The sequence below is a fragment of the Cricetulus griseus genome (assembly GCF_003668045.3).
Source record: "Cricetulus griseus strain 17A/GY chromosome 1 unlocalized genomic scaffold, alternate assembly CriGri-PICRH-1.0 chr1_1, whole genome shotgun sequence".
Classification (NCBI taxonomy): domain Eukaryota; kingdom Metazoa; phylum Chordata; class Mammalia; order Rodentia; family Cricetidae; genus Cricetulus; species Cricetulus griseus.
Window position 1 is genome coordinate 85,390,004 of NW_023276807.1, and position 17,362 is coordinate 85,407,365.

At 36.9% G+C, this 17,362-nt stretch overlaps 1 protein-coding gene across 1 annotated transcript in view; it reads right to left on the reverse strand.

Moving 5' to 3' along the window:
- Peli1 (pellino E3 ubiquitin protein ligase 1) overlaps positions 1-17,362 on the reverse strand; it is a 55,865-nt gene that overhangs the window by 9,781 nt on the left and 28,722 nt on the right. The window contains exon 2 of the mRNA XM_027388057.2: positions 149-288. Coding sequence (XP_027243858.1) covers positions 149-219 — 71 coding nt within the window. The 5' untranslated portion in view covers positions 220-288. The remainder of the gene's footprint in view (positions 1-148; positions 289-17,362) is intronic.

Consider the following 17,362-nt stretch of genomic DNA (forward strand, 5'->3'; position numbering starts at 1 on the left):
CTTACACTGGTATCAAACAGTATTAGCTTTAAATTCTTCTGCAAGTGTTAAGGCACAAATTCTTAAACACAAATTAATAACAATTCTAACCTAGAGACCAAAATCACCACATCATGCTGTTTTATGTCTTACCACACAGAGATCTTACCCTAAGACAATGAGTTCACCATATTTCACTGGGGCTTTGGAAGGATGGTTTTCTTGATCAGGAGAAAACATGAGCTTGGCTGTCTTTCTCAAATCTTTGTTCACTGCTCAGGAGCCTTGAGACACCTTTTGCATTATTTCCTAGAGAGAAATAGCTTTTGTTAATAACATGAACAAAGATTCCAGCTTAAATAAAGACATTATTTTCCAACAGTCTTTGTGAGCACATTATGGAAATCATATGAAATACACAGTATGTAATGTTTCCTCTGATAATGGTTCTGTATTTGATACCAACAGATCAAATGTACATCTGGCTACCTGCCACTTTACAGAAAGCACTTGTATATTTCCCTATATTTCTACAAAGTATAATTAAAGACCCTGGATATAGTAATATTTAAGGGAGTGGGCTCATAAGATAGCTTAGCTGGTAAAGGTGCTTGCCAGCAAGCCTGAACGACCTGCGTTTGATCTAGGACCTCATATGGTAAAGGGAAAGAAGCAACTGCTGCAAACTGTCCTTTGACCTCTACGTGCACACCATGGCACATGCAAGCACATGATAAAAAAAACAAAACCTATCATCCATCCATCCATCTATCTATGAAGATATGAAAAGCCAAGAGAGGCAGAACAACAAGGACTTTGGGATCCAAAGAACAATATGATAGTGAATTCCCTGTGTTCTCTTTGGCTGATATATGCCAGATGTGGAACCGAGGAAGTCAGCAACCTGGAAATATGAACTAGTATAGACAAAACAAACAAAAGTTTGTTTTCTGTTTAAAGGAACAATAAAGTGGCAGCTTGGTAAGATAGAAAGCTTTGATCATAACTGTTCTACTTTAGCCAAATCCTACTGAAACTTCTCTATTCTCACTGGCCAGTGCTCAGTGTGGAGCCTTGACAACCACTGTAACCACAAAAGAGACAGAAAGTCCCAGGAGGATAGTGTTAATGCAGGCTTAGGAAGACAAGACTCTTACTATGGTGGACAAGCACCCTCTCACTCAATCCCTGTGACAACAGTGGAGACTACAAGGATGAAGCTCAGAAGCACTCAGCAGTAAGAAGCGTCCTTCCCCCGACCTGCCAACAGAGACAGAGTAGGGAACCTAGACTTTATCTGCTGTCAGTAACAGGAAGACACCCACCGCCCTGACAAAGCAGTGCCAGGAAATGGCAGTACAAACAGAAGGTTTAGATAATATACAGTTTCAAAACACAATTTGAAAATGTCCAGGTTTCAACATATCAAGAACCAAAAGATTTAAAAAATAGAAGAGGTGACAAAACTGAGATAACAAACCCAAGACTTACCCAACAAAAAGTTAGATGCAGCCATGATAAAATACTCCAAAATAAGCAATTACAAGCATATCTGGGACAGCGGGCATAAAGCATGAAGTCTTGGTGAACAAACAGAAGGTACAAAGTGGAACTTTAAACACATTAAATCACAATAAAAAAGCTTATTAGGCAGGCTGGACAAGAGTGGGACAGTGCCTTCTGTGTCTGTAGATTACAGCAAAAGGCCTTATATTTGCATCACTGGAACTCAAGAAGAAAAAGCGCAGACCTGACACAATACTCAAAGAAGCAATGTCTGAAGACACAACAAGTTTGAGGTGAAAAATAAACTACAGATTCAAGAAACTAAACAATCCTGTCTCAAGATAGTCCAGATATCCACACCAAGATAAAATTTCTAAAGCCTGAAGTCTAAGAAAAGATCTTTAAAACAAACAAAAAGAAACTTTTATCTACAGCGAAGAAACTATTAGAATGATAGTGTACGTGTCACCAGAAACCACACGATCCATAAAAAGTGACTTAATATATTTTTAAAAATTATTTATTGGGTTTATAATATAATAGATCATTTTCCCTCCTTCCCTTTCTCCCCTCTAATTCTTCCCACACACCCCCTTGCAGCTCTCAAATTCATGGGCTCTATTTCTCTAATTCTTGATATCTGTATCTATATATATATATACATCACACACACATAAAAATATTACATACACAACATAATCCTAAACATAAATAATAAAAAAGCAACCTGTTCAGTCTATAAAATGCTGTTTGTACGTATAGTAAGAAATGTCAACTTAAAAATCTGTATCCAATAGAATCAGAGGGAAATAGTCAAGACATTCTCAGTGGAGAAAAACTGAAAAAGAATTTGCTGGTGGCATATCACAAAGAAATGATTAGAGAGAGTTCTTTCAACAGAAAGAACAGCTAACAGGGTAGCAAAAATATAGGTAAATTAAAAAAATAAACACCTCTCCCTTTATATTTTCCAAATTATAGTATTAGTAATGCATGGCTACTCCTAAAGTCTGAAACTATTATTTGAATGCCCGTATTTGACTGACATTAGTGTGTCACAGAGCTAGCAAGTGTTAGCCTGTGTTCTAGTTGCAGCTCTTTAAACAAGCAATCTGTTTTCTCTATCTCTAAAAATGAAAGGACTAAAGTAGAATGAAGGGAATTTTGGAGCTGGAAAAATTATAAGCAGCCATCTGGCCTGAGAATTTACAATTAATGTATATATACTATATTATTCAGGAAAACTCTGCAGCAGTGCTTCTCAGCCTTCCTAATGCTGTGGTGACCTTTTAATACAGTTCCTATGTTGTGGTGACACCCAACCATGACATTATTTTCATTTCTACTTCATAACTGTCAAGTTTGCTACTGTTATGAGTTGTAATGTAAATATCTGATATGCAATGTGACCCCTTGAAAGGGTCATTGGATTCCCAAAGGGGTCAATACCCACAGGTTGAGAACCACTGGTCTACAGACAGCTTAGACAGAAATTCAGGAATAAAAGCAAGCCTAGCATATGTCTCCCACTTTACATTTTTTAGGATCATTGGACAAATTAGATGGGGAAAAAAGTTTTTTTCAATCATACATATTCTTAAATCTGCTTTTGACCCCTTAGAAGTCCTGATTTTGCGAATTTTTTTACCAGTGACAGTAAAGCTGCAGTCACAGGAAGAAGCTCAAACTCAACCTCTACTCCTATTTCTAATGTTCTAAAGCCCAAAACAATTCAGTACCATCAGCTATTTACATACTTAAATGATCCAAAATTAAGTTTTCTGAAATATAGCCAACCGACATGGCATTAGCATTATTAAGATACAAATAAAATGTGGCATGGCAGCTATTTCTCTTTCCCTGCATTCTCACACATATTGAGTGATGGTTGTAATAGAAGTTGCTAGAATCTTTACACGAAGGCCATTGTCTATACAATGGATCAGCATTTTTTAACACAAGTCCAGTTGCTAGACAGTATTTTTGTATCCACTTCCTTCAAATATTATCTATGTATTCTTAAATCTGAGTAAGATATATAATTCTTCAAAATAAATTCCTGAGTTAAACATTTGAATATCTGAAATGGATACCTATACAAAAATGTTTGAACGTCTCAATTATCAGTTCTATCCCAATGTGATCTAGCACTAAGGATCTGAAACAGCACCATTAATTCCAAGTCAGGAAAACAATGCTAAAAATCTTGCTAAGATAATAAAGCTCTTTGCTGCATCAGCTGTTATACTAAGCTCTGCTTAACTGTTGGAAATCATGCATGTGGCTCTCAATGGGAGGAACTAACCTTCCAGAGAAAATGACCCCACCCCAAAACCCCATACTCTAGCATGGTATCATTTTTTGGGTGTGGTTGGGAGAAAATTAAAATAAAGCCATAAATAAATTAAATTATAGTTTGACTGCTAAAAGTCTATAGCCATTTGTTCTATAAAATGCAATAAAGGACATTTGCTTTCATATTAAGTCTTCCAAAAGACAGACTTTTTTTGTAATGTGAAGCTGTTGGGTATCTACTAAAGAGAAATTGGAAAAATGATCTTTGTCCTTTAATATTTCAGTTATTTTTCCATTCACATTGGGTACAACCCTTTGCTCATCACCTACTAAACAGCTACAAATCCTGTTCTGAAAGAGAAGTAGGACAAACACTAAGTCAGGAACAAAACAAGCGTGGCTGTTTTTACAGTTTTTTGATCACTTCTATTTTAGCAGGCAAATAGGCATTAAAGTGGTGCTGAGACAAAGCATGCTTTAAAACATGAAAACATCATAATTCTTTATAATGAAAGATTGTGGGTTGAATATATTACCTCTGATGGGACAGATTTCTATTCTTCACTATTGCTCCACTGTGCGTGATTCCAGCAGGATGGCTCAAAAAAACTGTTTAGGTAGATGTGTGGTGGAGCCATCTTAGGAAACCAGTGTAGCTGATAACCCAAAAGTGTACTTTCAATCACCTCTGCTCTTATATCAGGGTTACTAAGCAGCTTTTTTACACCAAAGAGAGGAGGTTAGGATCTCTGCTTTTTCAGCTTATTGTAGCAGTAGAGGAAAAGAAAAGTCCACAGTTCCCTTCCCAAAATAAAGGGCACCACCATGCACACTTCCACTCCCTTCTAGATTAGCCAAATGACGTGCTGAGTCTTATCACAAGGGTCACTTATTTCATCCTGACAGAAAAGCAGTTAACATTTTCCCCAAAGATGTCATTTATTTCTCACAACCAGGTTTTTTTTTTTTTTTTTTAGCCTCGGTACCACCAACACATTGATACTGTAGTAGCCTGGCCTGTATCTTAGGAATTTCAGGAGCATCCCTAGATGTCAGTAATACACATAATTATGATAATCAAAAAAATCTCTACGGTTCTGGGCATGGTGGTTAGAGAGCGAAGGGCAGAAGGATGACTAGTTGGGAGCTATACTGGGTTTCATGAGTGCCAAAACACAGAAAACCAACCAACCAACGTCTCATATTTCACTTCATCCACATGAGAATTACCTCTCAAATCTTGAACTAGGAGTAAGAGAATTTATCCTAACAAAGGAACTTTCCCTATTTTGGTATGTATTTTTTAGAACACAGAAAGGTATTAAAGAAAGACATTTGCTTATTAATACAGAGATAACCACTGTCCTTAAAGTTTTTATATTAAGCCTTGTGCTAATAAAGAGAATGGTTTTGAAGGTAGCTGTGTTTCAATGTTTGACTAGAACTGATGGCTGAGTGAGAATGGGAGAATCTCTTGTCTTGATAGAAATTAATCATCATTTCTATGCATTTGGAATATTTTGACAGTGTCTCTTCAAATGTTTGAAACAAAGGAAGTAGAGTTCAGTGACCACAAAAGGAGTTCAACGAAATGCTTCAGGCAGATAAGGAGGGATCCTCTGGACCTAGACTCACATTTGTAAAAATTTGAAGCAAACTTTGTTAAAAACATGAAAACCCTTTTAAGTAAAAACAAATATCAATTTGAATCAGCTATGGGTTAAGGTCTATTTGCACTTGCACAGAGTACTAATGAACAAAATCCTTTTACATAACATCATTTCATTTGACCCTTAAAACAGCTATCTGAAAAGAATATAAAAATCTTACTAATTTCCATTTCCTAGGAAAGGAACTGAGTGGGTCAGCAAGGTGATGGGGGCCATTTACGTTCAAACAGCTCTGGAAGAGCATGGATTAAAATCTACACACTAACTCAAGATACATCAACTTGGCTAATTTCTACCAGAACTATGTAAGAGCAGTCATTCCCATTTTATGAATGGAGAAAGGGAGGCTCCCAGAGGGAAGGCAGTCTTACACTTTCTAATACCACTGTTAAGGTTGAATGGACTAGTTCTCACCTGAGAACCAAGACAACCCATTATGGTGTCACCTGGGAAACTAGAATGCATACTGTGTAAAACAAACCCCAAACAATTACAATTCAGTGTGAACTAGTGATGGACATACAACCATAACTAGTGCTTTTTGAGACCATCTGAACCTTTGTCACTTCCTCAATTTTCAGTATATTTGCCAACCCTATTTCCTGGTAGTGACCACCAATAAGAACTTCAGTAAATGAATGGACTTTGTTATTTTTTAAACAATGGAGGGAAGAAAGGAACCCAAGGGAAAAGCAGGGTATCACAAAAAGCAAATTTTTGGTAGAAAGAAAAACATGTATTAGAAAATGAGTCCAGACAGCTTAGGAAGAAAGTTCAAGTCAAGAAGAAACTGCAAGGCAGTCTTCCTGACTGGGGGGAGCAGGGTCTGCTTAAATGTTCATCATACTGACTCCAAATCACAGTTTTTCTCGTGTTACTGGAATAAGTATTTTTAAAACTTGGAACTCAAATATGTTTATTATTCTGTCTTCATTTCTAGCCTGTATTCAACAATTTTGGATTACCTAAATTGCTGAAATGAGTATGTTTCTAAGAAGCAAGTTGGAAATTCCCCTAATAACCATTAAAGTAACAAAATTTTACAGAAAGCAGCAAGTTCGGTGGGACTTAGCTGCTATACAGAACACAAGCATAGGAAAAGTGCAGGGAATTCTAGCTCCTAAGTCAACACACAACACCATTAGCCCTCCACCACCACCCTTCATAATGGCTGATAGTGGGTTCTGTCTCTGTGCCAACTACTGTTCTAAGTGTTTTGCATGTATGAGATTTAGATTTCACAGTAGCTACCACGACGTTCAATTAATAGGTAATAACATTGAATGACAGCTCACATTCCACCAACTGCTGAAATATGATGTATTGAAGGACACGAGGAGGTTACACTTGGAAAATAATTTAAGCATTAAGCCAGAAACATCCCAACTCTGTACTATGGAGCACACACAAGAGAGCCTGTGTAACTGGTTCCATCGTCCTACCAGGCACAATCTAAAGAATACATTTCTATAACAAGAAATCATTTGAATTTTCTCAGTAAAGTGATCAATTGCTTAAAGCTGAGTTTTACTGTACCAGTAATAAAATTCAAACTTGGGGAAATGAATAAAATGGATTTCTCCCCAACTACTTCAAAGCATTATCAACTTAAGAAATTTAAAAAGCGGAATACCAAGTAACGGTCATTGTTGTGCTTCTAGGAGTAAGGAATATCAATTTTAAATGGGCCATGATAGAAAGTACTACTAAATGATAATGCTGTGCAGTTAAATTATTCCTAGAAATAGAATATTCTCTAGTCTTATTAAAACACTGAACAAAATTACATACATTTGCTTAGAAAAGCAACAACAGCCAAATTATGTAAGTGAACAGAGAAATAAGGAAAACATTACATAGGCACAATGCAGTTTCTCTCAGTTATAATGAAGAATGAAGTTATATCATCTACAGGATAATGGATGGCTCTGGAGATCATGCTACATGAAATAAGCCACCCTTTCTCTCATATATGGAACCTAGATTAAAAAGACACAAATGTGAAAGTAGAAGGGAGAACTGGAGAGATGGCTCAGAGGTTAAGAGCACTGCTGCTCTTCCAGAGGGCCTGGGTTTGATTCCCAGCACCCACATGGTGGCTCACAACCATCTGTAGTGAGATCGGGTGCCCTCTTCCGGCCTGCAGGAATACATGCAGGCAGAACACTGTATGCATAATAAGTTAATAAATCTTTAAAAAAAAGTAGAAGGGGTACTATTGGGGGAAAGATAGAAAAGAGGGACATGGGAAGGGGTAGATACGAGCAAAGTACAGGACTATACATGCATGAAAAGCCATAACAAAACCATTATTTTGCACAAAGAAGATGTGCTAACAATAAAACAAATTAAGATTTGTGAGATAGCTCAGCAGAGAAAGGTGCTTGTGGCACAGGCCTGGCAACCTGAATTCAATCCCTGAAACCCACTTAAATGTCTAAGGAGAGAACTGACTTACAAATTGTCCTTTACAAACATGCCCCCCCACACCATACACAAAAGAGTAGAACTATGTAAAATGCATACTTTTCTTCTTCTAATTCCTTACTAAAAATTTCCTAAGATATGCTTAACTGCTCTCCATCTTCAGCAACAGTACTGGTGAATCAAGTGTCTTCTCATCTAAAAGATAAAATGTTCTATTTGCCTGTGAAGTGCATAAAATATTTATCAGGCATTCTCAATGTATGTATATAAGCTGTTCAACAAAGCAAGCATGCCACATAATTAAAAAAGGGGGGGGGGCAACAGCAGTGTCAAAATATCTCTTGAGGACCTTTACTAATTACACATGGGAAAATACTAAGTACAAAGAGGGAGAAACCAATTGTTACTCCATGAACCAACTGACCAAGTTTAACACTGCCCATAAAAAGACATTTTGTCATCACTCATCATGATGATGCAATGAGGTATGTTGTAAAGAACCGCAACCCAACTACAAGAAACCAACAAGGAAACCAGAACTGACAGACCAACAAAATAACTGAAAGTTTGTTAAAAGTCTCCCAGTCACAAAAGGAAAGAAAGAACTCAGGGACTGGAGATTATTAAGATGCCACAAGTATATGCAACATGGGATCATGAGTTGGATTCTGTGCCAGAAGAGGGATACTGGAGGAAAGACTGGTGAAACAGTATGGTTTAGCTAAGCAAATAGTACTGCACCAACATGAAGTTCCTGGTTTTGACAAATACATCTGGTTGTAGGTGTTGCTAACATTAGAGGGTTGCACGAAGGGTATGTGAATGAGTCTGTATTATTTTCTAAACTATTTCAAAATAGAAAAAAAAAAGAAAATAAAGTAAGTTCCTTAAATACAAGGCATTTTAAAAACTGAATTCAAGGGCCAGTGAAACTCTGCAGTAAGATTTCTTTCGATGTTTGGCCATGTGCTGGATTCACTCATCCAATACACTTTCCTCCTCTCACAAAGCAACTTAATACAGGACCTGATTCAAATTTGAACTTCAGTAAGATTACCAATAACTAAAAGCCATAGAGTTTGGAGTATCATAAAATTATTCCAACTGGAATACTATTCAGCTATTAAGAAAAAATGAAATTCACACATAAATGGGTGGAGCTAGAAAAAAATCATCCTGATCCCAAAAGGCAAATATTGCATGTTTTTCTCTTATATGCAGATGTGAGCTTTTTAAGTTTTAGATGTGTGGCTATAATTAGAAAAACCACAGAGGAGCCGGGCAGTGGTGGTTCAAACCTTTAATCCCAGCACTGGGGAGGCAGAGGCAGACAGATCTCTGTGAGTTCCAGGCCAGCCTGGTCTACAAAGCTACACGGAGAAACCCTGTCTCAAACACACACACACACACACACACACCACCACCACCACCACCACCACCACCACCACCACCACCACCACCACCACCACCACCAAAAAACCAAAAAACCAAAACCACAAAATCAGGTACCTAGCACATTAGACAGGAGGAACGGACATTCCAAGGAAGGGGAAATAGAATATAGTGTTATACAGAGATAAAGTGGAAAACAGAATAGGAACATTAAATAGGGGTGGGGATGGGAAAATGGAAAAGCAGAGTATATGGGGAGGGACAACTAACACTAAAAACCTTTGAAAAAACCATACAGTAGAAGCTTCCTAAAATATACACATATATGAAAAGAGCCTAAATGAAGTCACCATAACATGGGAGACAATGCCCCAACTAGTCATCTTATGCCACCAGGTAAAACCACCAGTGCCAAGAATGAGTTACATCTTGAGTCATTAGCCAAAGGGCTCTCTCAAAACATCACAGGCTATTGCCAAGGCTATTGGTTGCTCCCCACAATCTGAGGTGAGGCCCTATTTCGAAAGATAACACTAACTTATGTCATTGAACACGAAAGTTGAGCTGGTGCCCAATTAGAAGCTTCACCCCTACTGGTGACTAGCATTTGGTGTTAGAAGGTACTCTGAAAGCTACCAGAGGAGAAAGGTAATCTACCCATTATCCAGCTACAAATCATGTGACCTACAACAGAGATCTGTCTGTAACATAAACTGGTACAATGGTGTTATGGGAATAACCAATCACTTTTTGATTGGATTTAAGGCCCAATGCTGAGATGGAACCCATGCCTGACACTGCTGAAGTACCCAAATACCTGAGACTAGATAGGTCATGAGCCAAGGGGAAAACCTACTATTGTTCTGTTAAAGGAAGATAGCAATAAAATAACTTCTAATGACATATTGCTATACCCATAGATCGGTGCCTTGCTCAACCCTTACCAGAGAAGCTGCATCTTGCAGTAGATGGGAGCTCTTAGACCTAAATGGATATCTTCATTAAACCTTCCCCTCAAGGTTCAGGGATCTGTGTGGAGGAGGCAAAAGAGCGAAAGAACCAGGGCCAAAAGATGAGTCCAAGGAAACTGTCTTCAAGATACAACAGGACTGAGGAACAAACAAATTAACAGGGACTGTGGCAGCATACACAAGATCTGTATAGGTTCAAGCCAGACAGGCCCCAGCCACGACATGGGGTCCCAAATCTAACCAAGAAGCTATTTGCAACGGTTATCTGTTGGCAAAGGGAAAATCAGTTTTCTCATTGGATATATCAATCACTCCAGGGCAGGCCCCATGGCCAGGAGTACTTGGCCAATGAACTCTGTGGTTTTTTTGTTTGTCTGTGGGCTCTTTGTTTTGACTTTTTTTTTTTTTTTGTCTTACTGGTTTTTGGTTTGCTTTGATTTTCATTTTGTGAAATTTATTTATTTAAAGAGAGTGCACACACATAAAATTGGATGGGTAAGGAAGTGGGAAGGATATGGAAGGAGTCAGGGGAAAGGAAAAACATGATCAAAATGTATTGGATGAAAAATACAGTAAATTTTTTTCAACTACAAGAGTTCAAACAGTGATTTACAATGACAATGAAATGTAAAAAAACAAAACAAAACAAAAAACCAAATACTTGTTAAGGCCTACTAAATCTTTAATGAAATACTAAGTAGGGTTTAATAAATACTTGGTTAACTTATGATGGTGCTGCCCCATCACTTAAGATCTAACCATTTTCTCAGATTTAACTGTGTTTCTTGGTACCTAAGCTAATGTTTATAATTAACTCTTTGTAGATAACTTTGATACCATATGAAAGTTCTAGTTTTCTAATACTCTTAATATTTAATAATGATTAAAACCATAATACATAAAGACAAAAATTTTTTAAATCTCAAAATCTACTACAATTAGTTTTATATGTATATATAGGTTTGATCTTTTTTCAATAGAGGAAAATAAGATGAGTTTGCACATGTTTTGACTATTCTTACAGAAGTTAACTTTTTAGGTATTTGTTTTTTCAAAATGTCTTAGTATGCTTCATTCAAAAGAATGAGAAGAAAATTTTAGTTGAATTTCTAACTACAAATGAAATAACTTTTTTTCAGAGAAAATAGTGCTCAATAAAGAGAAGCCATTACTAATACAATTATTGCCACACTCAACAATGACAGTTTAATCCTACTTCATTTCCTTCTTGGTTCTTGCAAAGTGCTCAGGAGTAGCAGGTGATCTTTCTCTGGCAAATCATACTGTGTTCTCTAGAAACTTTTAACAGTAATTTAGAAACACTGTGTGGGAGGTTAAGAACATCTATTTTTTTTTAAAGCAAAGTGAATATTTTAAATTACTTAGTGTAATATTCCTATTTAACTCTCTTCATTAGGAAAATAAATACACATATCTAGGTTATTTAGGTGAATTTCCTTTTTTCTTTCACCTGGTTATTATTACATTATCACGTTACATATATCCCAAATGACTAAATTATGATTAATTTTCCAATTTCTGTCATAGCCATTTTTTAATGTACAAGAGATTACTTCTTCACATCTAGAAAACTGGAAAAAATGATCATATATACCAATATCTAGATCAGACCTAGTTTTTTTTTGATTATACTATAAAAACCCCTTTTCAATTATTTTTCTTTGGGTAAAAACAGAACACTGTTAGGAAACGATAAATGCTACTTTTTAGTGGAAAGAGTCCCTATAATTAATAATCAGCTCCAGCATTATTCAATATCTTCTTACCCTAATCCTAAGAACAATTAAAATATTCTAGTAGAAACACCACTTATAATCCCGCTAAAGCACAGCTAACCAATGTACAATGACAGCAGCACCATTCTAGCTACTAAGTCATTTTCTTCAGAGAACAACATAATTCTCAAACTCAAAAGGAAAACAGATTAATAACGTTAGGTTCTACAACATGTAAAAAAGGAAGAACAGAGATTACCCTACAAACATTAAAAATAAGAACAGCTTTGCATTTTCTGTGGGTGTATAATCAACAGGCCATAAACACCTGTAGTTAGTTTACCATTTAAATCCTAAGAACACAGAAACTTTGGATTTAAGATTTATCCAACCTTTGTCCTAAGACAGAAAGAATTTAATCATATACAACACAATTCTAAAGCTAAATATGAAAAAATGCAAAATAAAAGCAGTCCGATTATACCTCAGATTATTAACTTTTGCAGGTTTACCTTTACCCAAAGCCACAGAGCACCCACCTTTTTATTCCATCGCTATCAGGACACACTAGCCCACCTTCTCACCAGAGGGTCAAAGCCAGACAGCACCGGGAGCCACACACTGCAGTGCCGTCTGCTCAGTGTTCTTTCACTGAAGTGCCTCAGAATGTGTGTGGGTGGGCCTGCGTTACGCAAAGTAGGTAAACATTCTACACAAGTCGAGCTTCTATTGGCTAAATTGAGAACTCTCTTCTCTACCTCCTCCCTAAGACAGTATGTGGCCCAAAAGGGAAGAATCGGAAGAGGAAGCAGGGAAGAATTTTTAACACAGGCTTAACAGCAAATTATAGAATAAGGCACTTTGAAAGAAAAGTATCCTACGTCTTAAAAAGCCACTCAAATTAACTATGTAACTGCTCTGTAAATGCTAAAAATATAACTAAGGTATTGAATTATTAGTTCATGGTAGTAAAATAGACTATTTTAATAGACTTAATATAATAATCAGTTAAAGACTCCATTAAAAAAACAAAATAAAATGTACAAAGTATTCATTAGGTATTATGAAATTAATTTGATCCCCACCCCCAAAATCTAGTCATACAACAGTATAAATTATCCTGAACATAAAATCAAGTGAACATTTAATCATATTCTCAACTGATATAACTCCAGTTCCAGGGTATCTAATACCCTGCTCTGGCTTCTGAGGACACCAGGCATGTATGTGGTGCAGACATACATGCAGACAAAACAGCCACATGCGTAAAAGAAAAATAATAAAAGTTGTTTAGTGGCATCCAAGTGTCTAGCCCTACTAATTCTACCAATGCCCCCAAATTGACGCTTTTACTCATGGTTAACAGCCATTATGGAAATGGCTCACTAATTTAACAACTTAAGACATAAATTATGCTATACTGAATAGCAGTACCACTACTAATGATACTTGATCCCAAAGTCAGTAAGTGCTCTTATTGGTATTAATTAGAATCAAAGTCCTGCCAACAAATAGTTTATCTTTCTTGAAAACTCATATAAATAATTTTGATGTCCCTACGTTTATCCGAGAAGCCTTCCCTCACCATGTGCCCACAGGACACAGCTCTGATGCCTATCATATTTCAGACTGTACTGTTATAGTCACTAGTGCCTTGGCATACAATGAGCCACCCTTCTCTTAGAGCTGACAAGTTTCTATCTATTCTTCCCAGCATTCCATAACTGTGTCAACATGTCCCGAAACTGCCCTTCAGTAAATGTTCTTAACATTTCTTCTGCTCCTTCTGCTGGCAGCAGGACCACTTAGGACACAGTGATGTAAATCTACTCAGGGATCTTGTTTATGTCTAGTATAGATATACCCAGGCCCCAAAATTCACTGAAGACAATCTGAATACATTCTAGAATCTTGCTATCTGAGGACCCTATCTTGTCATGTTATTCTAGGCTGAGGATTGCTCAAGAAACCGGACATGACAGGTTTAACACTCATACCAAACAGAATGTAGTTGTAGCTGTCTATGCCTAATGCCATAACAAAACCCAAGGACCTGCCTGTCACTCTTTGGACCAATATATCAACTCTCTTAATGTTTGGAAGTATATTTCTTGCTCATTCCTAGGGCAACCACCTTATCAAATACCTATATATGTCATCATTCCTACTTTAATGAATAGAAACAAAAGAATAAAAATTTCTTATGTTTCAGGCTACTTTTATATCAAGTGACCTCAGGAAATACATTTTTCTTAAAGAGCTCTGAGAAAATATTAAAGACAAAAATTTCCATGTTCTAAGTGATTACAACAAGCTGTTTTTAGAATAGGCCAAAGAACATATCCATAACAGAGAGAATGGTTACAATAAATTTCTAGACTTTTCTTCCGTAGTTTAAGTTCTGACTGCTTAAACAAAACATCTTTGTTTTTGACATGTGCCTTTATTTATAATGATGCTTGATTAATAATGTCATGAAAGCCAGCCAAACATAAAAACAAAACATAACCAAACCTTTAAGTAGCTTTCTTGGCTGGTGAGAATTGGTTACTAAGCATTGGCAAATGGACCTAAATCCCAACAATCTTTCTTCTGTTCTTAAATATCTGGCTCGGATTATGGGAACTTCCATTTCCTTGCCTCACTCCTCACTATGACTACAATTATTTTAGTTGAACTCAAGAACCAACGATAAACTTTCAACCCCCTAATCTTTAAAATCATGATCCTTCACAAGTTAACGAAAACAAAGTGCACTTACCTCACAATTTCTAGGTCAGTTTCAGATGTTTCTTTCCTTAACTGTTCTTTTTCTTATGTGCTGTAGCCTAGGCTTTGGCTTCACCTTTGGACACAGCTGTCCTTTGAGAACTTGCTTCTCTAATGATCTATGCATACTTGCAAGGTTATAGTCAAGGGCTCATTCCTTATAGTCCCTGTAGCTCTAGCCACACCCTAAGCAGGTGTGTAAATTATTCCTTTAGTCTCACCTTCCTGGTGATGCTTTGGTCATGTTCCTCAACTAGTCATAATACAATTCATTTAGATGGCATCTGCTATTCTACAGCAAGGTGTTTTTTTTTTTTTTTTAGAAAACATGGATATGCCCAGTTTTTTTATTTGCCAGTAACTCCAGTCTGAAAAAAAGAGGTCCAAGTTGTTAACAAAGCATAATTCTTCCTGATTAAGAATAAAAAGAAAAAAATCACTAGTGAAATTGTATTTTGAAGCTGAAAAGAACTTTAATGAATATACTGTTCCATTTGTTCCTTTCAAGTCGGCTCTTTTATGGATGAGTCAAGTCTGAGTGCGTATGTAACAAGCTCAAGTTAATCTGGTGAAGGTTGGAGAGCTAAGAACTGAATCTAACCAACAGAACTCGTGATTCTCATGTCAGAACTTATTTGGAGGCAATATCCCAAACAGTAAAGAACAAAGCCATCAGCCAACAAGCAGCTATAATGTACTATGTGCACAGGACAGTGAAATCTTCAGCACTATTCTTTACTATATTTGTTATATTTAGCTTTTATTTTATGTGTTTGCCTGCATTTATGTATGCATGTGCACTATCTGCATGCCTGGTGCCCAAAGAGGCTAGAAGAGGGTTTCAGATGCCCCAGGAAGTGGAGTGACAGACTGTTGTGAGCCACCATATGGCTACTGGGAAACAAACACAGGTGCTCTGCAAGAGCAGTAGGTATTCTTAGTTGACAAGCTACTTTCTAGTCTAATTTGTTTTAATCTTATATCATAAAGGGAAAATGAAAAATTAGACAAAACCTTGATGACAGGCACCATGGAGACTTTTTTTTTTCTTTATAAGGACATGTAGGGGTTGGGGTGGGGGGTGTGCTTGCAAAGGTCAATGATGGGAGGATGTCCTTCTGTGTATATGTTTCTCTTATTGGTTGATGAATAATACTGGCCAATAGAGTCAGGGAGATAGGCGGGACTAGGAGATGAGAATTCTGGGAAACATGGGCAGAGGAGTCGCCATGTGAGCTGCCAAAGGAGTTAGAGGTCTGGACCCTTCTCCAGTAAGATAAGACCGTGTAGAAATACTTAGATGAATAGAAATGAGTTAATAATTAAGACAGAGCTAGCCAATAAGAAGCCCAAGTCACCAGCCAACAGTTTTATAATTAATACAGCGTCCATGTGTTTATTTGGGGCTCAAGGGCTGCAGGACCAGCAGGGACAAGAGAAAAAGATCTCATTACAGGTCAATATCAGATGTCTTCCTCTATAGCCCACCCCCACACTTTATTTTTTGAATCAGGGTCTCTCACAGAACTGGAGCTAGCTGTTTCTGGCTTGCCAGCAAGCCCTCAGGATTTGCCTCTCTCTGCCCCAACCTCCCCAGAACTGGAGTAACAAGTATGTGTTGCCATGCCCAGCTTTGACGTGCATGCTAGGGGTCTAAGTTTGAGTTACCATGTCTGTACAGCAAGCATTTTACCCTCTGAGCCACCTCCCCAGCCCAGAGAGTTTTTGTTTGTTTGTTTGTTTGTTTTGTACACCAGGGGACATGCTTCTCTAAACTAGCTGTTCAGACAACTACTTTGTGGGCTCTGCTTACTTACAAGTCTCCTCAAACAAACACAAGAAATCTAGGTATGGAGAGTAGCTAATCCACAGAATGGGAAAAATAAATTTTTAAATCATGAATCTGATAAAAGACTTATAAGATGAATATATAAAATACTTTAAAACTGAAGAATAATACAATAACCCAGATTTAAAAAATGGTAAAGTGAAAACATGTTTCTTCAGAGAACATATACAAAAAAAAATGCAGAAATAGAACTCAAATCCATGAGATGTCATTTTTCCCATATATATTATAGGACAGAATTAATCATAGTAACAGTAATAATAAAAGCCAGGTAAGGCTATTAAAAAGTGAAAACTGCTAGTTGGAAAAGAAATGGGATAGTCACTTTCCTCAAGATTAACTATAATCATATGAATAAACAATCCAATTTCTAGGTTTAAACACAAGAGAAATGAAAACCTAAGTCTACACAAAATTGTATTAATGTTTACAGCATTACCCCAAGTTGGAAACATTCAAAATGACCCCAAAGTGGAAACATCCCAAGTGTCTATCAATTTATAAATAAATAAATAAAATGTATATACTCATATAATGAAGCATTTGTGGCCAGTGAAAAGAGGTAAGTCCTGGATATGCTACAACATGGATGAACTTACAAAACAATTAGCTAAGTGAAAGGAGTCAGTCACAAAAAACACAGATTTTCTGATGATTGTCCTTACATGAAATGTCCAGAGCTGGCAAATCAAGAGGGGAGGGGACAGGGGAAGGAAAGGGAGAAGGGATGGTAAGTGGATTGTCTGAATGTGTGTGTATCTCCCTCTC